The sequence below is a fragment of the Rhinopithecus roxellana genome, chromosome 15, assembly GCF_007565055.1.
Source record: "Rhinopithecus roxellana isolate Shanxi Qingling chromosome 15, ASM756505v1, whole genome shotgun sequence".
Taxonomy (NCBI): domain Eukaryota; kingdom Metazoa; phylum Chordata; class Mammalia; order Primates; family Cercopithecidae; genus Rhinopithecus; species Rhinopithecus roxellana.
In genome coordinates, this window is record NC_044563.1 from 113,529,619 (window position 1) to 113,555,067 (window position 25,449).

At 36.6% G+C, this 25,449-nt stretch overlaps 1 protein-coding gene across 1 annotated transcript in view; it reads left to right on the forward strand.

Moving 5' to 3' along the window:
• The window catches only part of DCDC1 (doublecortin domain containing 1), a 450,202-nt gene that overhangs the window by 408,181 nt on the left and 16,572 nt on the right, over positions 1-25,449 (forward strand). The window contains exons 24-33 of the mRNA XM_030918251.1: positions 2,491-2,649; positions 3,827-4,027; positions 7,962-8,055; positions 10,263-10,433; positions 12,632-12,817; positions 14,164-14,367; positions 15,638-15,830; positions 18,759-18,911; positions 19,622-19,723; positions 24,818-24,954. Coding sequence (XP_030774111.1) covers positions 2,491-2,649; positions 3,827-4,027; positions 7,962-8,055; positions 10,263-10,433; positions 12,632-12,817; positions 14,164-14,367; positions 15,638-15,830; positions 18,759-18,911; positions 19,622-19,723; positions 24,818-24,954 — 1,600 coding nt within the window. The remainder of the gene's footprint in view (positions 1-2,490; positions 2,650-3,826; positions 4,028-7,961; positions 8,056-10,262; positions 10,434-12,631; positions 12,818-14,163; positions 14,368-15,637; positions 15,831-18,758; positions 18,912-19,621; positions 19,724-24,817; positions 24,955-25,449) is intronic.

A 25,449-nucleotide genomic window follows, 5' to 3' on the forward strand; every position in this document is an offset into this window, starting at 1 on the left:
TAAACAGAAAGTAAGAGAAAAGAAAAACATTTTTGAGAGCAAAGACTCTCATTGTTCTGAATCAGAGATTTCATGAAGGCCTGGGGTCCTTGAGGTTAAAAGTGATTGGGTTCTCTCAGAGTACAATGCAGGCATCTCCTGCATATTCCAAGCAGGCTCTTTTGCTGAAGCCTCTTCTTGAATACTCCTAATAACAGAGAGATCACTGTTTTCAAGGAGGCCCATTCTAACATTTAAGTAATTGTTTAGAACATCTCCATCTTATTATTCCATGTGTTTCTCTGTATTATGCCCTATTCCTCTTCTACTTGGCAGCTCTTAAACTATTTGAAATATTTTTTAATACCCTGGGTTATCTATTTTCCAGGCTGTCACTAGTCATTTGAACCATTTCTGATGACACAATCCTGAAATCATCCTAAATCATCTTACATTAGGAAGTCACTGTAAGATTTTTCCCAGACTTTCTTAAATGTGCTTGTTTGGAGGTTTTTGCATATTTGAAAAATGGGATGATTTAAGGAGGGACATGCATAAAGCCAGCAGCTAGAACATCAGTCTAGAAGGATCCTTCTTGATTGCTTTTTTATCATAAAGGTGTCTGGCACAAACAATAAGAAAAATGGAAAAGACATTCTGGTAGCACTTGCCTACCATTTTTGTGCTTTGCAGGAAAAAAAGACTTTTGGAACATAGAGAGTGGGGCAAACTTTCTCATTTCCTCACTGAATCACAGGTACCTGCCCACCTCTTAAGCCTCGTCTAGAACTACCATCCCCTCACTCACTGCCTGTCACACCACCGTCTTTCTGTTCTTCAAATGAGCTAACCATAATCTTGCTTCATCGCCTTTTCATTTGTTCTTTTCTCTGCTTGGAATGCTCTCCCTCTAGATCCTCACGTGACTGGCTCCTTCCTATTGCCTATGTCTCAATTCAAACATCACCTCTCAGAGAAGCCTTCTTTGACTCCATTGCTAAAGTAAACCTTACCCCGTCCCAGTCAATTTCCATTACAATATCCTATTTTATTCAATGTATGGCATTTATCTTGTTTATTCATTTACTTGTCTATTTAATCTCTCTTCTTCCCACTAGAATGTAAACTCCGTGAGCACTGATAACTTACCTGTCTTGTAGATGTTCAATAAATATTGATTAAAGGAGTGAATAACTAATGAATGATTTGTTCTATGAATGAACAAATCAATTAATAAAGCAAGATGGACTGAAAAATGACTGTTCTAAAACTGACCTGACTATACCTTATTTGCCAGGAAGTTCAAGAGCCGATAGAGAAATTCCGAGTAAGAAAATTAAACCTCTGGATTTGGGTGAAGAATCTTGTTTGCATCTTTCTAATTTTGTTAAAGCTAAGAATAACTTTTTTTCCCTCTCTTTTCCTCAAAGAAATGGAATTGGTGAGAAAGCTGTGGTTTTTATTTTTAACACAAGATGGCACTGTTGTTTTTTAACTGTAAAAGGAGAGTTTTGCCTTGAGAAGCCGCTTGTGCTGCCTGCAGTTCTGAATGAGGCAGTCATTACCCACCAGTTTCAAATCTACATGTAATACTTCTATTACATTTGAAAAGAGTACGGTCAGCTCTGCTAGCACAGGAATTGTCCCTGAAGATTTTGGTAATTTAATAATGCTTGTAGTTACATCAAATTATCGCACGCACCTTGGTGATCAGTCTGTCCCACAGAACTTTATTTACAGGTATGCAGATTTAGAGTGCTGGAATAGGCTTGCTGCTTTGCCTGTATATTTATCCTTCCCCAGTCAAGCAGTCCTCATATCACAATCCCACTGAAGGCAAATTTGCTCTCAACAGTGGCCTGGAACTTTATATATACAGATCTATATGGCAGCTACTGATCCCCTTTATATCTTCATTTTAATAAGAAGTCAGAAGGCTGACTCAATTATTCAAACTATGACTATTTACTCTGTTTAGTGTATTATTCTCTGTCAAAAGCTGGCTTATATGTGCAGATGCTATTTGAGTTTCTCTAGATTTCTCTGTGGAGAAATCTTGGAAAAGTTAAGATTTCTTAGCCTTGTCTAATGAGTAAATTTTACAAAACCGGGTAATCTAGGCTGTACTGTTCCAGTCAGAATTATGACCCAATTATGGGGTAGACAGAGGGTGTCTCATTACATGTTCATTGTGAATTTCTCAAACTACCGAGTAGTCAATCTTTATGATTTTTGAAATACAATACATGGTCTCATTTTTTTCTGAGTAAACATGACAAAGATAAATGCTGTTTATTATGTGATTGAGGGATTTTATTTGTAGCCTTATATGAAAAGATCTAAATGATGTATTAGTAAGATGTGAATTTCAAATATCAGGTACCCTTATGGAAATAAGATTTATAGATCCACCAACATCCTGCGGAATATGATCAGACTACACCTCAGAAAAAAATTTTATGAGCACAAATGAGATTTCTTAGATTTGTGTTTGCTTCTGAACCCTGATAGAGATTCACACGCAAGAGCTCATCTTCGAATGAAGGCTTGTCACACACTTCTCAGGTATGCCTGGCAGGAAACTTCACATGACTTTGATGAGGATGACAGTCTTCCAAAGAAAATGGAAAAAGGGCTCTTTGAAAATGTGGAACCACAGAAGAAACACAGGTAAAATGTTGCAAAGGAATGCTCTTAAAGATTTCTGTCTAGTGTTAGTTTTCTCACCTTGGGACACATATATACCTAAGAGTTTTCACTGCTCTTAGCTGCTGTTTCTATCAACATGCACATTTTTGTCTTATGGTTTTGATTAAAATATTTACAAAATTTTGCGGGAACGTCCTTTACTCTTTGGTTTATTTTGCTCAGCGTATAATCTCTTACTCATTTGTGTTTTTTTCTATTAAACAGTATGCTTATCCACGTTTGCCTCCTAACAACTTAGCACAGAGCCTGTATATTTGTTGAATGAGTGTGCGAGTGAACTTATGAATAAGCATTTAAGATGCCCTGATGTTTTTAAGAAATTCAGAAAATGCAGTTTCTTCCTTATTAATGTTTTTTGTCAATGTCTAATGAAATGACAGGAATATATAGTACTTTGTATTATTTCATAATCTAATACTTTGTATTATTTCATAATCTTTAGATATTTACTTGACATTACAGCAGTTACTGGAACATGTGAATTAAATGTTTTTGACACTTCAACATTTAGCACTAGGCCATGCACATAGTATGGGCTTATTAGATGTTTATAGATTAATTTAATTGACAATGTGTTGTGATATGTAACATGTTAATTCTGCTTACTATAAGATCCTTAAGAGAGCCATTTAAATTATTAATTCATCATTATTTTATGATGTGCTATGAATTGTCAGAGGTGAGTTAAAAACTTGGAGAATTGTGTTCTGTTTCCAGGGATACTGTAGACAGAGGATAGAAACAATCATAGTTTGAACAGAATTCCCTTATTTCTCTGTTTTGATTCTACATGCCCCTGCCCCTGTTCTCTTACTTAATTTTTAATTTTACTTTTTCCTCTTTAAATTACCTTGTCAACTGAAGACGTTCTTTTCTCTTTGCTAATGAATTTTCAAATATTCTCCTGGTAAACATTTATTTCTGTCACAAAATAAGCTCAGAATTCTACTTCTTGTGTCGGCTTAGAAGTGCAGTGCTAGTAGCGTTGCTGTCTTTCTATTGCTATGGTCTGTCATTGCAAGTTCACGTGGTTCACATTGGAGCTCTCACCAACAGAACTTATAATCCCCAGCACATCAAGTGCAGGATCAAGTGCATGGGACATTTTTCTGCACTAATGGAGGTTTCTTTGTCTCAGCTGTTCACCAAAGCATAGTAAGTTGCACAAGCATTGCCATCAGCAGTTCGAATACAGAGATGGGCAGATTATAAGCTGTGCTGCTCCTCAGCTAGTCTTGGGGGTTCAAGGTCCCAGTCTCCGGTCAGGCATGGAGGTGGTTTTGGTGGAGAAGAAATCTGATGGTAGTAATCAGCGCTGGATACATCAGGAAGACAGCAGGTAATCCCATTATATTTGGGTTTAATATATCAAAAGGTGAATAGGATCCTAATAAGTCTAGCATGGACCCCACAGAACAAGCTGAACTATATTTGAGAGTTCTGGGTCTTCTATTTAACTTAGCTGATAATTCTTTATCCTAGCCAAAGAAGAGGAAGGGAATAAAATCAAATGTAAATGCTAGGTAGGCCATATACAATTTATCCACAATCAGATTCAGAGAAGGAATGTTCACTCTGATCTCCTGGGTATACAGTTTTATCTGGCCATTGGACTCAAGACCAAACTCTCATCAATGTCATTTTTATGAAATGAAGAGATCAAATAAGAATTCTAAAAGGTCCCCAATTTTCAATTTTTTTGATACTTTTCATTAACTTACTCCCCATCCTTCCCCCAACACACACCTTCCCTCTCTCCTCCACCTTCATAAAATAACCAGTTTGTGATTTCCACTCACGCAGTATAAACTAATTCCTATCTTAGCAAATATATCAACCTAATTCAATGTCTGGTCCTGGATCCAAATTTAAACCAACTACAGTACTGTACAAAAGTTATTTTTGAGATAATCAGGAGAAATATAAAACAGCATGGCTATCTGATGACATTAAGGAAGTCCTGTTAATTTTGTTGGGTGCAATAATGGTTCAATGGTTATGTTAAAAAAAAAGCCCTGATAAGTTGGAAACATATTGTAGCATTTACAGATAAAATTAAAAGCTATCTTAGATTTGTTGTAAGACATTCTATCATAAAAAAAAAATTTTTAAACTTGAGGGGAATGGATGAAACGAGAATGGCAAAATGTTGATAGCTGTTAGGTCCATGCTGGTTGATTACACATTTCTCTCTCTCTCTCTCTCTCTTTTTTTTTTTTTTTTTTTTTTTTTTTTGGTGCATATGGAACATTTCTTTAATGAACAAAAAAGAAAACAATTCCCTGTTTTTTAGATTGGTTTGCTTCAAATTCTACCATTAGTGTGATATGGTGGGTCTCCAGGGACCTCTTTAATCTCTTGAAATAGTGTATGTACAAAATGTATGTTTGTGCATCTGTGCAATTTATTTTTTTCTGGGAAAGAGCTGAGATTTTCACTGGCTTCTCAAAAGGTCTGCGATGAAAAGGCTTATGAATCAGTACTTTGAGGGAGGTTGCACAAGCTTCAGCAGGCGGCAGCAGCGGGCCCTACGTGGGCAGGAGAGGAACTGGTCTTACTCTGCTCACTGAGATGAGCAAAGCCTCCAGCAAGAAGAACTTGCTGGGCTGTTGTTAGAAAAGATGGGAAAAGCAACTGTGTAGACAGACCTGGTGAAAGTGTTTCTTTACCCCATTCACCTGGGCTAAGCTGCCTTTGCAATGTGGAGGTAGGACAGCAGGCTTTTGTTTCTATGAATGGTTTGCCATATGGAACCAGAATTCATTCATTCAGCTACCAAGGGTTACTGAGGGCAGTGTTTTAGGAGCTGTTGCTTTACGAAGAACAAAACAGAGAAAAAATCTTTACCCTTATGGAGCTAACATCCTAGTGTTTCCTCATTTCTACACTGTATTTAGCAATTTATATTACTGCCTCGGTTTTCTGTATTACAGTAGAGGTCCCTGCTTAAACCTAAATTGGAATTTGAGCATGGGTGATCAATTTGGGTGGACATGCATGGGGAACGAGAATGTGACCCTGCGGCAAGAGAAAGCCATTGCATGAGTTTGACCCAGGATTACTTGGTCATTGGAAGAGAATACTAGTTCTGATTCTTACTCAGTGTCTGTCAGTGTTGTTTTGTTTTGATTCGTTTTGTTTTGTTTTGTTTCTTCCTTCCTTCCTTTCATTATGACTGCTGTGGAGAAAGAAGGAGGAGAAGTCTTTAAGGGAAAACAGAAAAGATAAATCAGTCTAAAACTCTATGAGATGTTGGGTCATGTGTAGCACTGCCTTGGAAAATCTAACCATGTGTAACACAAAAGAGAAGGACAGTTTCTTTCCATCTCCTCCCACTTTGCAGAACATTCTATACTTTTGTCATCTTGGGAGCTCCTCATATCAAGCCACGGAAAAGAGAGGCAGTTAGTGGAAGGGACATGGTGATATTGGTTGATCCCTCATGGGAAACGTCAGAGTCCAGAGAGAAGAGGTGGAGCATCGGGGACCCAGTGGGACAGGATTTGCTCTTGAGCACAAGTCACCCTCTAGGAACACCCAGACAGACTTGGACAAGAGAGGTTTTGCAGAAGTCTTGTTGATTAGGTGTGGGCATGATTCAGAACTATATATGTCCCATGGCAGAAGTGTGTTTGCACAGTAACAGTAATTCTGAGCCTTATTGCACATCTTCCCTTAGCATATTGTTCTCTTTCATGTAGATGGGTGGCTTTTAAAACTCATTTGTTTTGATAAGCTGGTGAAACCTAGAGAACCGTGTGTTACACTATGTAGTAGAACTCAGTGGAAAATTACATTTATGTTAACCACAGTCTTTTTATCGTCCATATTTTACCCAGGCAGTAAATTAGGGTATATATACCCATGTACATTACATATGTATATAATATATATCACCCTATGGCTGAAAGAGACTGCCCAAGAAAGGATAAACTTGCAATGGGGTCCCCTCCCCAAGGCTGGGGTTCAGGACTCATTAGAAAAGGTATGGTTCCATTTCACTGAATTGCAGAGCAATTTTACTGGCATGCCTGGCCAAAGTTTGTCTGTGGTGGCTGGGTGTCTTAGTCTATTTTCTGTTACTCATAACAGGATACCTGAAACTGGGCTGGGCACAGTGGCTCATGCCTGTAATCCCCGCACTTTGGGAGGCTGAGGTGGGAGGATCACCTGAGGTCAGGAGTTTGAGACCAGCCTGGCCAACATGGTGAAACCCCGTCTCTACTAAAAATACAAAAATTAGCTGGGCGTGGTGGCACATGCCTGTAGTACCAGCTACTTGGGAGGCTGAGGCAGAAGAATCGCTTGAACCCAAGAGGTAGAGGTTGCAGTGAGTTGAGATCGTGACACTGCACTCTAACCCAGGTGACAGAGTGAGACTCCATCTCAAAAAATAAAGAAAGAAAGAAAAGAATACCTGAAACTGGGTAATTTGTAAGAAATGAAATTTATCTCTTACAGTTCTGGAGGTTGGAAATTCCAACGTTGAGGGGTGCATCAGGTGAGAGCTTTCTTGCTGCTGGGGACTCTCTAGAGCCCTGAGATGGCACAGCTCATCATACAGCACAGGGCATCACACAGCACAGAACATGGTGTCACATTCCTTTTCTTATAAACCCACTAGTTTCACTCCCATTATGACCTATTAATCCATTAACCCTTTCATCTATGGATTAATCCAGGCAGACCCCTCTTTATCCAATCACCTCTTAAAGACTCCACTTCTTAATACTGCACATTGGGAATTAAGTTTCAGCATGAGTTTTGGAAGGGCATTCAAACCATAACACTGAGTGAGCAGGACATAATACTCCGGAACATATAGGGGGGTGCAGTCAGTTGCTGGGCACACCAGCATGCAGAGGGAATGGGGTGCTGGTACACTAGGAGACCTGAAGCATGTGGTGTCCATGTCAGGCGGGCACTGAGCAAAGGAACAATAGGCAAGCCCAGGCTATGAAGGTGCCGGGAGACCTGCATCCTGGGCACCTGGCTGGAGCAGAACATCACTGGGTATTCTTACTCCCAAGTGCTGACGCCCTGCCACAGCCAGAAAGAGCCAGAGAGCCCCTTCATCCTGCAGTCTTCTTCCAGCACTCTCTACTGAGAAAGCTTAACCTCACACTTACTGTGGGGGAGAAATTCTTAAAGGATTCACATTCATTATTACAGAGCATGCATGGAGCTGAGAGGCAACACAGTGCTAAGTGGCACAGAGGGAGATCTAATCTGGTCATGCTACTTTGTAATGTGGCTAATCCTGTTTTCCCAAGGACCTTTCACCTGGTGAGTAACCCTGACCTTGTGCTGGCAGTGTCTATGACCAAGACTGCAAATGAAGTTTGTGGCTATCCAGTTATTGTTCAGGTAAGATACGTATGGCTAAAGATTAGTCATGGCCTTTTAATTAAATTTAAGTAAAGCTTTATGCTTCCTTGTAGTGGAAAAGAAAACTGTCTTAGGATCCTATTTGAATGTTGTTAAAATATTTACAATAGTCTGCCTAGATTTTAAATTGAACATGTTCATGCACCTCTTAATTTAGTTTAGTCCAACAGATGGTGATTGTGGGCTTGCTGCATGTCAGGCACTATGCTAGTTACTGAAATCAAACCCAATGGCAAGCATGAGAAATTGTCCCAACAGTATTCATGAAGCTTATGGTCTCAGTGGTGGCTGCAGGCAGGTGGATGGCTATTAGATGCACCTAAATTTGATCATCAGGAACATATGCAAGGCCCCCGTTTCTAAAGGCCTTGGCAGCTGGAGAGAAAGAACCTAGTCAGGGAGGTCTTCCCGAAGGATGCAAGATCATCAATGTTAATTCTACCAAACGACCCATTTGAAATTCTGTTTTCATTCACTGTTGCAAATGCTTATAGCAGCCAGACAATTTATGGAGACTCCAGAGAAGTCTGGCTTTATTTGAGTTTTGGAAAAGACCTAGGAAGATCTTTTTTTTTTTTTTTCTTCATATTTTTCTGTCATTCTCACTTGCTTATAACCAAAACCACTCCTAAAGGAGTATGTGTTTTTCCTTGCTAGTAAGGGAGAAAGTGTAGAAGCATTCCTGCTTTGCCTTTACTTTCTGTGTCCTCCGCAGTGTTTTCCATCCTCTTGTTGAACAGAATAGATTGCCTCCAAATAACATTTGTTTTATTCTGTGTTTTTAATAGCAACGAGGCAACTTGTTTTGCAGGCCCTGAATCCAAAATTGAGACATAGCAATCTGGACAAATAACAAAGCTTAATTAAGTCTTCTATCCTGGTGATAAATATGAACTAAAAAGTTATTCTAGGAGATACAGTACATATAACAATATGTTCTTCTCTGTCAGGTGCCTCTTCAGTACAGACCACAGTGAGATACAACTCCATACACATACAATTTTAGTCCCTTAATCATTTTCGTAAAATTATAGATATGGGTGGTTTCTCCCAAGGTTACCATTTCGTAAGAAATAATTTGACCCCAAGGTAATTTGGATTACCTTTCAAGAATTTTTTGTTGCTAGTGTTGTATTTATTGAAACAACTGGTTTGTGAGAAAATACTAAAGTTCATGTAAAATAATAAAAATGAGGCATGGCAGGTTAATGCTATTAGACCCTTTTCTGTCCCTTGAAAACATAGTCTTTGGTTTTTCAGACCTCTGAGGGAGGCTTTATTGTCTGACCCATTAAATCAATTCTTGGGACTCGTTTATTTTCTTCTTTGCTATTAAGCTCTCGCTTGGTAAAGTAGATGTTATTAATTACAAAAGTTCCTTGAGGTGTTATGATATATTTAATTAGGACTAGTCTACTGGTTTAAGTTCTGTTCAATTGAAACTATTTCTTTACTTGTACTTGAGCCAACTTTCACAATTAGAATAAATATATTGTTTCTATTACATGTTTAACTGAATGTACTTAAGAAATAAACCTCTTTGATAATCAATGAAATGTAAATTAAAATAGCAACAAGGTACTTTTTTTCATTTATTATATTCATGTTTTGGAAATATTGCCCATTTTTTGGCAAGAATGTAAGGAAAATGGGTCATTTAGTATATTATTGGCATAAGTGCAAAGTAAAATAATTTCTCTAGAAGGCATTTCGATGTAATCTTTAAAATGATTTTTTTATCAGCAACTCTACTTCTAGAAATTCGTCCTAAAAATTATCATGGATTTCCCAAATATTTATTTACACTATTTGTTTATTTTAGAGAAATTTTGAGAAAGAACCCACATGTTTAACTATTGAAGATTAGTAAAATATCCCTACAATGAAATGGTATATATTTTTACAAGATGTTAGAAAAAGATTCAGGGAATATTGTTAAGAAAAAAAAATTGCAGTTACCAAATTGTATGCATTTTATGATTCTATTTTTGTAAATCAAATAATGTGTATTTATAAAGATAAAAAGATTTCATCTCTAATCACTAAAATTTCAAGAGTAGTAGTTGTTACTGCATGGTGGGATTATGAGTAATTCTCTGCACTTTCTGGATTTATGCAATGAAAAACAACACTACTATAACCCTCTCATGAACTCACTTGACTCAGTATTTTGCCTCTTTTTTCAGAAATATAAGCCATACAACAATGGAGCTGCCAATCAAAAGTGGCATTACATGAAAGATATAAAAGCACTTGTGGCCTTTCATAGCACTGCCTTGGATAAGGAAATTACATCAGCAAATTACGCTGGCGTCTGTACATCATCTGTGATTAAAGAGGAAAACATTGATCAACCAGTAAGTGGTTCCTTCCGCTCAAAGATAAGAGAAAAAATAGGGTAAAAGAGAGTAATTTAATAAAACAAGAAAAATTTTTTCCCTAGAAAACTTTATGATCATACAAGTTGAATGCTGATTTTTGAGTGAAATCACTTAGACTCTGATTCTAGTAGGAAAGAATGAAGGAAAATTGTGAGAAAAAAACAAATTAGGTAGTTTATATTAATCTAACATACTTAAAATTTTTATTATGGAAATTTTCATACATATTTCAAAGTAGAGAGACTAGGACAATAAGTCTTCATTTATCCATCATTAGTATTTAACTATTATCTAGGTTTTGCCATGTTTGCCAACCCCAGACATTATATTATTTCACCTCCATATTAAGCACATACTTCTAAAAATTTTGGACATTTTCTGACTTACACTCATCATGCCATTCTCACAGCTAACAAGATTAACAATAATTCCTTGGTCATCTAATATTCTATCCTTAATCAAATTTCCCAGGTTGCCCTAAAATTTTTTTTTATGGTTTGTTGGTTTGTGTCAAGATTCAAATAAGGTCTCCATGTGACACTCAGTGACATAGTCTGGCTCCATTTTCATACTGAATGCCCCTTAATGGGATTTGTTTACTTTCTTCTTTGTGGCATCCTTTGACTTGTTTCCCCATCCCCCATAATTTCTGTAAATGAAATTGAGTCCTATAGTTGTAACTAGATTTATGTTTAACATTTTTTTTTGGCCAGAATCTTCACAGGTTTTCCCACGTTTCCTGTGTATCACTCACATAGGCAATGTGTGGGTTTTCCATTTTTAGTCATGATAGTTATGAGTGGGTTCAGGTGTTTACAACCTGATTTCATGTTTAAAAATTCCCCAATGACATTTCACTTGATGTTGCCCTCTTGTTTCAAAAGGGTCAATTTTGTCTAATTCTATCATTTTTTTCCTACATTGATTAACTAAACTTTTAACAGAAGGAAGGACTTTAGCTCATCAATTCAATATCTGACTACTCAAAAATATGGTTGTAAGGGAATGTAGGATGAACATCTAATTCTTTCTATTGATCTCACTTATCTATTGCAGTGTAACAAAACCCCTAAAAATTTAGTGGCTTAAACAAAAAAAAAAAAAACATTTCTTGCTTTGTGAGCCAGCGATTTGAGCTGAGGTCAGCTGGGCAGTTCTGCTGGTCTTGTCCCAGGTCACTAATGTGGCTACAGTCATCTGGTGGTTCTTTGGTAGTTGGATGTTTTTATGGGGATGGGATGGTCAAAGATGGCGTCCCTCACCCATCTGGTGGTTGGCAGGCTGTTAGCTGGGAACACTGGTTCTTCAACTACATGGCTTCTCGAGTAGGCTAGCTCAAGTTTGTTCACATTGTGGTCTCGGGCTTCCAATGGCAGCCAAAACAGAATAAGCTCCAATGTGCAAGCACTTCTTACGCATCAGCTTGCATCACATTTGTTAGTGCTATGTTGGCCAAAGCAAGTAACACGGCCTTTCTCAGATTCAAGGAAAGAAGAAAAGGAGAAAGAGATTCTACTTCGTGATTGGTGGACCAAAATGTCACATTTTAAAAGGGCATGCAAATAAGAGTAGGATGGTTTTATTGTGGCCATCTTTACAAATAATCTGCCCCAATTTCTAGTGGCCAGTTTGTAGAGTTTTAAATTGATGCCAGTTTACTTCCAACAGTCTCCGATGAGTTGCAGTTTTGTTTTTATTTGCTTGGGGTTTATTTGTTTTTATTTATATTGTTAGCATCATTAAAACTCATAGGATTTTATATATTTAAACATTTTCAAAATATTTCAGTTATGGTTCTTTCTGTTGTTCCCTAATTGTCCCATTTTGGGGCAGTGGAGGCTCCTTCATGTTGGCTCCTGTGTCTTTTGGACATGATGATGGCTTCTTCTCTTTCAGGACACAAGATATCCCTTCATTGTCTTGTATATTTCTTGCCCCAAATCTGAAGCTGGCCATTCCTCCAAGAAGCTGATTTTGCACACAGCTTATGTTCATCGATGTTGAATTGTCATTACAGAATTTGGAAATACTTTAAATTTTTAAATTTAGCATTTTGGCTAAATTTAGCATTTTGGGATGTTAAAAGTGCTATATTTATACTGTAAAATGTTCTACAGCAATGCTATAACAATTTAGATGCTCCTATATAAAGCCATGTTTGTCTCCCATTTTAGGGATACTATTATCTCTCACCTGATGGAAAGAGAAAAACTATGCTCTGCTTGGCTTGTGGACAATCCATGAGAACAGAGAAGGGATTGAAACAATTGCTTCCAGGGGTTCCATTCCTCTGTATTTCAGGCACCAAGACTCAGAAGCCCTTCTTACAACGGCCATTCAAGGTCATCAGTGTGGCTGAGGTATGTAATGATCTGAGTTCTGCTAATGCATGTATGGCAACAATTTGGAAACTGATGCATTCATTATCTGCCTTGCACTCAAGTTCATCTCCACTCATTCAATTCATCTTCCTCAGATGCACCTTTACCATTCTACCTGCATTGATTTCCTTTTCCCCACTGTAATTTAAAATGCATTGTCTATTAATAGTTCAATAGACTCTTTGAAGTTAATTGGGCACTTCTGCAGCTTTAATCATTTACTGACATATTTCACTGTTCACAGTGTTGCTTTTAGGTGAGGAAGTAACTGCAAATCTTTACTTCATGGAACAGCTTTTTGCCTATATCCACAGGAAAAAAACTTCTTTTTACTAGTATGGAACATTTCAGGGGGAATTGGACGTGTTGTTGTTAATGACTGTTCAGTTTGGGGTGCCTGAATTCACACATCCATGTCTAATAGTATTTAGAGTTCATGGAGAAAAAAAAAAAAAAAAACTCTGCCACGTTCCTATAACTACAGAAGTAAAAACTAAGGGAACTTACATGCCTGAATAAAAAGGAGCGATTCCTAAAAGGTGGAATATCTTCCAGCCTGGTGTGCTTTTCAGGGCTTGCTCACCCCATCCCCAGATCACCCTCCTCCCTTCCCTAATCCTGATACACATTGGGGTTACAAAAAACCAGTTACAGAAAGCATCAACAGAAGCAATAGCTTTGAAGGAGAAAGGAAGTCAGTCCTCTGGGAAACCTGAAAGCATCTGGTTTGCTTTGAAGATAGTAGGATAATGTTAAGGAGGTGGTGAGGAGTTGGTTGGAAAGAATCCCCAATGCTACAGAATTTCAGACAGAACTTTGCCCTCAGGGCAGCATCCTAGTTTGGAATGAAAAGGGAAAGCAGAAGAGTGGTGTTCACCACCCTTACTACCATGTGGTTAAAGCTACAACCATTCCCCTCCTCATTCATCAACATCTTCCACCATATGGTGGAATCATCCTAAAGTTAAAAATTCAGAGGCTATCTGTCATGTTCGTGTATGGTTACTTTAATCCAGGCTCTCTCTGGCCATTGCAGAGAGAAAGCAAAAAAACAAATAAACAAACAAACAAAAACAAGAGAATGCCAAAAACACAAGCCAGATGCCCAAAGTCACCTAGTGACTCAGTGACAGGCCTGAGAGGGAACTGAAGAATTTGGATCCAACATCCTTCCAACTCTAGTATTCAATATCTCTAACACACGAAGAGAGCATTGCAAAATGTAGACACCACACACACATACACACGTTTATTAAGAGGCTGAAGTGTAGCAAACTAAAACAAGAGTTTGAGTAAATGTACAATTTATTTTAAAAAATAATTAGGTTGATTTGTCGTGTGACGAGGCTGAAAAAACTCTAAGTTATTACCAAGCACGTCTATTGTCTTTACGGATGAAGACCTGCACGCAAGCTGCATCTCACAGTGGCATGGCAGCCACACACCAGAAGGCAGTGAAAATAATTGCATACAAAAATGGGGATGGATATCGTAATGGGAAGTTAATTGTGGCTGGAACATTCCCCATGGTAAGTGGCTATCACTTAAATGCTGTTTGTATCTTCAGAGGTAATGATAATGGCAATTCTTCTGACAAGAAAAAGCAGTGGGATTGAGTGATAAATGTCCCTGGCCAGATTCACCAGTTAAAGCTGATGAGATCAAGATCTCTGTTTATTGAAAGACATTTTATTTCATTGTATGTCAGTGGATACAGACTTAGAAACCCAGAATTCAGTTTTTAGATTGGCTCTAGAGTAGAGATCTGTAAGAAAGAGGAAAACAAAGCTACTAGATTTTCTTCCTTCTTATGATAGACGGAATGCCTTTTTCTGCCTTGTTTCTCATGCCAGCTTCAAGTTGTATGTCATCTGAATCATCCAATAGATGCCACCTCATTCACCATCTGGAGTATCTGGGCATGTATTTGTTGATAGGATGTTTTGTTTTATTTTCAAATTGGGGAAGCAGGGGCTGTGTTAGGAGCAACTAGGTGGTCTGCCTTGGGGGCTGCTCCTCATAGTCATAGGAAGAGAGGAGAAGCTAGAAGGCCCAAACCCAGCTTTGTCTTTGCACTACTTGGTGATTATCTTGACTATTCACTCTGGCCAATGCCTTTAATAATGTATTTTACAAGTGATGTTTGATATGATATGGAGTTACCCTGCAGACTTCCTTGCAAGCACACGTATCTATTCCCTCATCTCTTTGGTTGAAAATATAATTTTAAATTAAGATATTGTCATTCAATAGACTAAGCAAAATACAGAAGTTAGCAACTCCAAGATTCACCCAGGGATCCACAGCTGGCTTTTATGGTCTTGGGCAAAAATTTTAATCTTTCATCCTGTTTTTCCATCTGCACGATGGAGGCAATAATACCTGTCAGTTCTTGGTTTGAAGGTTAACTACTTATTTATTTTGAAGCGGTTTATCAGTATGAAGTATTACAACAGTTGTATAACTTATAAAGCAACAAATTTGAAAGTGGATTTTAAGTTGAACATTTCTTAGAAGATACTCTGATGCTAAAATGTATTAATATATGTCAGCTGCCATGTTAAATTTTTGGAGCTAGGAAATTTACAGCTGGATTGGACTACTGTTGTGAAATTAGGTAGGACAATCTAATATGGAAAATAATCTCTGATCCAAAGATCAACTTCAGTAGTAATTCAGATTTCTATTTTCTCAAATTCGATTTTTTTTTTTTCAGATTTTTAGAATGACAAGCTTTTAATGATTATTCCCAACCCTATCACTTTTGCCTGTCAGATCCTTACTGCCTGTGTTATCTAGCTTCTTACAGAATGCACGGAAAAACTCGGGCTTGCCAGAGCAGCCTCCAAAGTATATACCAAAGATGGAACCCCAATCTTTACCTTGCGTGATTTGGTTTTATGGGCTCTAGATGAATCCTTTCTCCAGAGAGACTCTGAGAAACAAAAGCAAGATGCAGCTCCTGTTGGAAAAGAACAGATAATTATTGAAAGTATGGAAGGTTGGCTACAATCTACAGCATTTAGCTGATTCTATTTATGCTTGATCATAAAAATGTTAAACATGATTATTTCATTTAGTCACTTTTTTCAGAATTTCAAAATCATAGGAAGGTACTTTTGTGACCCAAAGAGTGTCAATGAAATTCTCATGTTGTTTTTACCTTGCAGAATTATAAGAAAAATTAAAACTTAATGCAAATTATGATTTTAGCACTGAAACAATAAATAAATTACATATAATTAATAAAATATGTTTGACAGTTCAGCTACTTTATGGAACATAATCATTTTTTGTTCTTACTCAGAACCAAAACCAACTGGAGACCACTTGAGAAATGGGGGCTGGATCAATGGAAATCTCTTGCTACTATTAGAAGGGAAGGTGTCCTCTCTATCTCTCTGTGCTTCTACCATCATTCAACTCCCCTTCCCAGTCTCTGTCTTCTCCACTCTTTACTATCTCCCAGAAGCTCCAGTCAATGTCCATCTATTGTATTTTTGGGCATATTGCATGATAACAGTCTGTTTATAGCTGTGTGTGTCTTATTAGACTATTTGCAGTTTGAGGGCAGTGACTGTGTGTGTCCCAAACAACAGTCTGCTAAAAAAAAGCAAGTCTTGGTAGTAGTGATTCAGTAGTTTTCTCAGTATGAGATTTCCACGGTTGTATTGAGAGGCATAATTTAGAAATTAAGAACTTCGGTTTTGGAGCCAGAATACCAGGGTTCAAATCCCAGCTTTGTCACTTGCTAGCTCAATGGCCTTGCGTAAGTTGTTTAACTACTCTTGTATTCCAATTTTCTTATTTATAATGTTAGGATACATTTTAAACTATATTTTACTATTTTAAGTTTCTTACATAAAATTTACATATTTTACTATTTGTAAAATAGTCAATTACTTCATGGATATATATATATATTTAATATGTCTTCATTACATAGATAACATTGTCTTAGTCCATTAGTGTTGCTGTAACAGAATATCACAGGCTGGTTAATTTATAAAGAACAGAACTGTATTTCTCACAATTTGGGAGGCTGCAAAGTCTAAGAGCAAGACAGTGGTAGATCTGGTTGTCTGGCGAGGTTACATTCTCCAGAGGGGAATAATGTTTTGTCCTCACACAATGGAAAGCAGAAAGGGCAAAAGAGCCCAGCACTGTGCGAAGCCTCTTTTATAAGGGTCTTAATTCTATTCACAAGAAGAGAAGCCCTTATGATCTAATCACCTCTTAAAGTCTCTATCTCTCTTAATATCATTACACTGACCATTAATTTTTAACACCAGAATTTTGGAAAGCACGCATTCAAACCATAGCAAATATATCTATATATTTTCACTTGAACACATATATATATGTGTATATATATATATATTCAATATCTGTATTCATTTGATCATCATTAATATATTCATTTGGTCCGCATAAATATGAATATATATTCATATGTGTATTTATATATACACATGCACATATATAACTTAGAACACTGCCTGGTTGATATTTACCAAACATTCAGTGAAATTACTTATCACTTTTGTGTATAGGATATTACTTATTTCATCTTCAAACAAGTTTTAAGAAATAATTATGTGAACATTTAATGCCTAGCTGATTGCTGAAGCATATATTTCTGCCTTTATTTGGCATACAGAATATCTGAACTTCAGGTTTTATAAAATTATAAGTTAAAACGCTATTCTTTAAATTCTTATTAAAAGCCTGGTTGCAGTAATATTATTAATGTAGGACTATCAAAAGGGCATTCTTTTGAATCCATCTCTTCCTCCCTATATTCTAAAGGGTATGCTTAAATCAGGCAAGGCCATCAGTAGACTGCCCCCTTGATGGAATTGTGGCTTGGTGTTATGCCATCAGTTTGCATTAAGGAACTTTAAAGAAACAGCTGTTTGTCAGAATTCAACATGGTGCTTACTATGCAGGCAGTGGTTAAGAGCACAGCCTTCATTGGCAGATGGCCTGGATTCTAATCCTTACTCCGCCACCACCCAGCTATGTCACTAAAGCTCAGTTACCATATCTGTAAAAGAAGACTGATAATAAGCCCTAACTCAGAGTCTTAGAGTATCATTTTTAGAATCACATGAGACGATATATGTAAAGGCCTTAATAAAATACCCAGTATATAATAAGTTCTCAATATATATTAATTTTCTTTTGCAGGGTACTGTTAGCTATATCACAAATAGCCTCTTTATGAGGACCCTTAAATGAATTTTTCTCAGATCTCAGAACCAGGAAAAGTGCATTTTCTATGGAATTTCTCACTATATGTGGGCCATATGAAGCTGGAAATTGTGTTTTTCTCTTTGCTTTGGCCATTAGGAAACTCAGAGTCAAAATTTTGCTTTATCTCTAGCAAGTAAAATCAGGGTATTTATTTCAGTTTAACAGTAAAATAATATCTAACATCTATTTGATGCTTATCAGAGTAAACAGGCCAAACACTATTTCTTCTAAGCATATTACTTTGTTCTTTTAAAAAAAGAAACAGCAGAATGAGATATTATTATTCATTTAAAATATAAGAACACTAAGGTACTTTATCCCTGGCTTTAGTCTATTCCTATACTCCTTTCCCCTGTGCTTGATTTTTTATCTCTATTTTTTCCATTTTGGAATAGGTATTTTGGTAAGCCACCTCAAATTTCTTTCAGAACTAGGTGATGTGTAAGAAAGAAATTAAAACATATTTACAATCTTATTAGTTTGTTGTTGTTGTTGTATATGAAGTTTCTGACCAAATTTATGTATTAATCTCTGATTTTGGCATTGCCTGTTTAAATCAAATTAAGTTATTAATGAATAATAAAATATTTTGAATAAACAAATTCAGAAAGCAAATTTATTCATTATTCATTGAACAATGATAAATGTGTCATTTTTCCACCAGAAAATCTAAGAATGAAAGTGAAAAACAGATTATTTCCAAAATCTGTGACATCTGATAGTTTGGATGGTATAGATAAGTCTTTGCTTACCCTTATCCTCAGAAATCCTATTGCCATCTGGGTATCTTCTGGTGAACCATTTCTACCTCCAAATGGTAAGTTTTTTGTTTTTGCTTTCTTTCAAGCAAGTATATGAAGGGAGAGAGAAATACATTTTATGCCATCATAAGAAAATGAATTAAATGGGTATAATATCAACATAATAACATCAAATTTGCACAAAGAACAGAAGGTTAATCAATTAATATGTGCACAAGGATAGCTATACTCTCATATTTGCACATTTGCCTGTTTTTTTCTTACTGGAATGGAGTATTCTGTGTGGAAAAATGTCTAATTTAGTTGATAAAGAGATCCTTGGTCTATAAGACTGAGAATAATGGTATACATTAGAAAATAACAAATGAGTTTAATTCACACTGAGGACGACCTGTCTGCACATTTTCATTTTTAAGAACTGCACCCTTTAGGCAGTAGGTGGATGTTTAAAAAATGAATGGTTCCAAGCCAGGCTTTCATCACCTCCAAATAGTTTGTGGAAGTGGAAAATGAAATATGGCTATTGCATATGGTAAATCTATATAATAAAACAGCATCGTTCCTCTTCTTTTTTTTACCCCTCCATTCCATAAAGAAATGCCTTAAGCCCTGTCATCTTTCAAATGAGGTTTCTTTTAATGACCCTTACCTTTTAATTACTTGTTTCTAATTGAATCTATTTCTTTGAGCAGAAAGTTCTTTATAAATTATTGGTGTGTGTGATAAATTACTGTTGATAAAATATCTTGTATTTGTATTATTCTAGCTTTGCAGAAAGCAGAAAAATTAGAGAAACAGAACTGGCTGAAAAAGGACAGAATTTTGGCTGATCTAGATACCATGAGACACAAAATGAGACAGTTAAAAGGTCAGTATGAACTATACCAAGCATAACCATATTTAATTCAAAATGTAACCTCAAATTGCTAATGGTTATTTTCTACCATTAGATACCAAGTGTTTAACTAAGGAACATTATATAAATATTGTCTTATGTAAATCATTTGAGCAAAGTCTAAAACCTAATAATATATTTTTGGTCTGATTTTATATCTGTAAATTTTATATTAAAATGAAATACCAAATGACTTCTGCATATGTTTTAAAAATTAGGAAAGTACCTGGGCAAGAGAAACTACCTCGTTGTTTTGAAATAATCCCTCAACAGACATTCTGTGGGCTTTGGAATTAATCTTTAAACAAACCTTGCTGTCATTCCTTGGGTATTGCTAGGGAAGAATTTTTTTTTTTTTTTTAAGTAGTCTGAATGAGGAAGTACTAAAATCTTCAGAAGTCAGTGTCAGTAACTTAAAATGACTCCTTTTTACACAGCATGAGACATGCTAATCACAGTCCAAGTGATCAATTATTGGTCTCCTCCTTCTATTCTCTTTAACACAGAATCTTAGTTTTCTGACCTTATACTATTCCCAGGACTTGAGATACAAATGGTACTTTGGGGAGAAACAGTGTACTATGGACTTGAGTCTAGGAAGGAACACATTTCAAACTCAGTAATTGCCACATCAGAATTTCAACTCCTGATGCTGTCTTGTGTTAAAAGCATATGAATCTTGCTTCACTAAATGGCAGAACTAGTCCTAACTGCATTAGACTGCACTGTAGTTTGAAATGGCTATTACCAGTTGTTACCAAAAGAATAATTGGGTGTAAGTGAAAATAATTACTACTACTAACTTCTACCACTCCTACTATTAGACATTTTCACTTGAATGTTCCATGGACATGTCCAAAACCACAACTGTCATATTACACCAACACCAATGCCTCCTTTGTTTCAACTAGTAGTGGGTTCTACTACCATCTACCCAGGTGTTCCTCCTCAAAAACCTGGAAGTCACTCTTGGCATCTCCCTCTCTCTCACCTTCCCCAAGCAAATATTCAGTAAGCCTTGTTACTTTGAATCTGTTGATCTCAAATGAATGTCACTCTCTCAGTCTATATATCATTATCCAAGTTCAAGCTACTATCATCTGTATATTCCTTGGACCATTGGAACAGTTTTCTAACTGGTCTCCCTGCTTCTGTCTTGACAATGGTTTCCATTCTATAAATAATGGTGACATTCTGAAATTGAAGTTATCATGCAAAAATGCAAAGGTATTATGATACTCCAGGCACAAAATCTTGCAAGGTTTCCTATTATCTTTAGGACAAATCCTTGAAACTCCTTAGCATGGCCCTTTATAATCTTGTTCTCTGTAAGTTCCTATTTCTTCTTGCCCACTACATTTCATACATTTTAACTTTCTTTTAGCTCCCCAGACATACCATGCACTCTCTTAACTTTGAGCTTTGGCACATTTTAGTTCCCTCTACCTCAAAGTTTTCCCTCTGCTGTCCTCTCAGGCTGCTCCTACTCATTCTGTGATTTTAAGGTTACTTGTTACTTCTTCCCATAAGCCTTCCTCAGCATTCCAAGCCTAGGGTAATGTGGTTTATCACACTCTGAACTTCCCTCCAATAGTCTTCATCACATTATTATAATTACCTGTTTATGTGACAGTCTTTCCTATGTTAGATTATACATTCTATACCCTTCTCATTTGTTCTCTGAATAGTTGTAGAATGACTGATTTAAAGAATAAATGGAATTGCAACCATTCGCTGCAGGGAGTTTCCTAAGCTCTATTCCTGCATCAACTTCAATGCTGAAAATAGCACCTGGTATAGCTGCCTTTATTAAATTCTGATTTTATATTGTCTTCAGTTTTTATTATTTATTTATTTATTTTTTTTTTTTTTTGAGATGAAGTCTCGCTCTGTCGCCCAGGTTAGAGTGCAGTGGCACCATCACAGCTCACTGCAAGCTCCGCCTCCCAGGTTCACGCCATTCTCCTGCCTCAGCCTCCCCAGTAGCTGGGACTACAGGCACCCGCCACCACACTCAGCTAACTTTTTTGTATTTTTCATAGAGACGGGGTTTCACCATGTTAGCCAGGATGGTCTCCATCTCCTGACCTCATGATCCGCCCACCTTGGCCTCCCAAAGTGCTGGGATCACAAGCGTGAGCAACCGCGCCCAGCCAAGTATTTTAAAAATTTTAAGTTAATTTGTCGTCATCTACAATACCACTGTTTAAAACTCTGTATTTTGTCAGTGATGTCCATTCTGGAGGGATCCATTGATGTGATTTCTCTTAGAATTTAATGCTAACGTAAATCTTGTCTCTATTGACAAAGTGGTATGTTTTCTGCTATTAAATATAAATTCAACACATGCTTATAAAACATTTACCCTCATGAAGGCCTTTTTCTAGCTGGTGAGATTATGAGGATAAATAAGAACAAGTCTTAGTTAACTGCAAGGCCTATAAGATTGTGAGCTTCCTCAGGGTTGGCTAAAACAGGAGGTATGAATAGTTGCTAAATCAGCTATTCTATGTCATCATAGCCATTGGTAATTGCAACAAGCATTTATTGAGCATATGCTATGTACAAAACACTGTGCTAAGCTGATTTTACATTTCATTGGTAAGCATGAACATTGCTAATATTAATCATAATAGTAGTAATTACTTTGTTGGGTTTTCACGATTAAGTAACAAATGTCAAATCTTTACTACATGGTTAGTATATAATAAATACTCAATAAATATTGGTGTAAGGATTCCTTAGAAGGCAACTCATTTACCCACTTGGGGTTTTATAAAACTGATAAATACATAAAACTCAGGAATGGCAGATCAGGCTAAATTATCAATGTTACATGTAAAGGCAATGTTGGAGCATTTAATTTAGTGCGAAAGTGAAATAAGTCTGCTAACTGAAACCCTAGATTGGGTGGGCTTACCCTTGCAGACACAGGTGATTCTGAATGAGGGTGGGCCTCCCAATAAGACAGGGAATGGGGAGAGCTGTCTGGGCAAGACTCATCCCATGAAAGAACAGCAAAGCACTTGTGTTCTCTAGTTTCTAAGAGAAACAATGGGCCAAGAATCCCCAGCTTATTTTCCCCAATTTCCAATCAGAAAATTAATCTGCAGTATCAGTGGGGCTCCATCCTCCAAATGAAACAATAGGACTAGGGAAGAGGCATGTCTCATTAATAGTTAGCGATTATAATTACTATTCCCTGATCTCATGTGAAATAAAATAGGATATATGGGAAAATGTAATAAGAAAATACAAAAAAATTCATTCAATACATTACTACATGGTTTCAATTTATGTTATTCATACCTATGTAAATATAAGTTTATCATAAAAACCTTTCCCCAAACTAAAATCTTTTGTGATGACATTGTCTCTTCATGAAAATTATAGCACAAATGCATTCATTTCCTTAAGACCAGTAGAAGCAAGTTGACAAAAAATGCATAATGTTTTTTCCTGTTTTCTATACTCAATCCCTAGTTCTCAACAGTATAAATGATAAACTTGCTGAACTCTCTGTAGATGAGCAAAATTGTATTGTTCAAAATGCATTCTAAATAAAATATTTGTTGAAATGTCATTTATAAAAATGTATGGGCCATAAATTAATATTATCTGTATTCTATAAATAGAGTTGGGTAAAAACTATATTGAGTATAAATTTGTGTTATGTATTTGTGAGGTGCCACCATGGTCTTCTCAAAAGTGCATTGCTTAATGGCATTGTCACTGTAACTCACTGACTGATTGATTCAATTATGTTTTCTTCACATCCATAAATTGTATATGAATCCTTATTAGGGACATAGCATTCTGGTTTCCCTGAAAAGTCATTGTGGCCATTTATTTTTATGTTGGATCTCTTTCCATAAACTTGAGCTAGAAGAGCACAAGTGCTTTATACTCTATAAGTACCAGATTATTTTCAGTTTTGTTTGAGTCATGGTCTGAAAATCTTCACATTAAAATTATGTTGACAACAAAATTAAGACTCAATTTCATTTTAGTAATTCCATTGTTTTATGAACCTAAGTGTTACTCTCTCTAAGAAGCCTTCTGTGGTGCCTCAGACTAGGTTAGCAACTCCTGTTAGGAGCTGTTATAGCTCTTGTGCTTTCCTGGTGCAGCCCAACTACAATCCACTATTGGTGTAATTATTTCCTTGATGTCTGCCTTCCTAACCAAACTTGAGGCAGGAACTCATTCTCCAACATGTTTGTGCTTGCATTATCCAACACAATGCCTTACCCATGGCTGTTGTTCAATATAGGTTTTTGGAAAGAAGATACAAGAGAAAGCATTATTTTTACTTAATAAGTTTAGAGATCAATATGAAATGTGGACTGATTATATCTTCAACACAAAAAGAAAACAATTTCATAAGTGTGACTTTTTAAACCTGTTTTATAACTATTTTAAGTGATCTAGTAGAAAGAACACATAAATTGGAATCACCACACTTATTAAATTATGCCTGTGATTCTTTAGAATACAGTATTCCAATAAATATTTTCTCTTACTACAACTTCCTAACAGCATAAAGGGCACAGCAGAGGTGTCAGAAACTAATCGTGCTCACAGGGTATTATTAGATAGAAAAAAAAGATTCCTGTCTCTTGGGTTAATATTATTTTAGAAATACTTAATCCCCAGGCTGCTAAGCTAATTGTGGGGGAAAGGCTTATTATTAGTAAAGAGAACAAAACATATGTTCCAATACTAGAAGGATGATGGGGCTATACAAGGTCATGAATTCTATTTGACTAAATTACCGCTGAACGATATCATGGATGCGAGGCTGGGGCCAGTGTGGAAATCAGCATGTTATCTTCCTCTTCTATCTGTAGAGTACATATGTGAATCCTGGCTATTTAAAGTCTGAAGCTCCCATATGAAGAGGTATTGTTAGATATTATTACCTTAGGCATCTTTGCTTTTATGATACTTTAGTATTTTAGCCTATGCTCCTGTGTGGAATGATTTATACATAGAAAGCCAAATCAATTTATTTGAAATCTGAAAGCCTATCATCAGAAACAAAATTTCTAGGACTTGTTTCCTCAGGGCGGCGAGTAGCGGCATGTCAGCCAGCCACCATGGTTCCTACTAAAAGCCCTGTGCAGCCTGTGGTGGTTGAAGGAGGCTGGACTGAACAGACTAAAGAGGAAATTAAACTCATGGAACTTATAAGACATACAGAGGTATGTTCTTTGGGATTCTGGACATTAAAGACACTGCCCTTTTTATGAGTATTTAAAAGTACAATATCGAATTTTAAAATGATACTGTTAATATATTCTCAGCATCTGATCAGTTATGACCATATAAGCATATGCCAAGCATTGAGTTGGCATTTGAAGAGTAGCTGTCTAAAAGACAGCCAGCTCATATGAGGGTCTGTTTTGTTTGAATGGAGACCAGAAATTATGACCTTAGCAAAGAAGAGAAAAAGGCCCAATGGATATGTACAAAGGTAATTGTAATAATTGTAGTCAAGTTGAGCCTTCTGGCTTCATTGCTCATTACTCCTAAGGGCATGTCTCAATATGTAAAAAGAGCAAGGAGCAAAATACTAATTGCAACGGAGACATTCACAAGTGAAGAATTAAAAAAGTGGTTTCAGTCCAATTGGTTAATCAGTCAGGATTGCCAGACATAAAAAAGTCAAAAAGATAAAGGTCAGCTGTTGAGAGAGG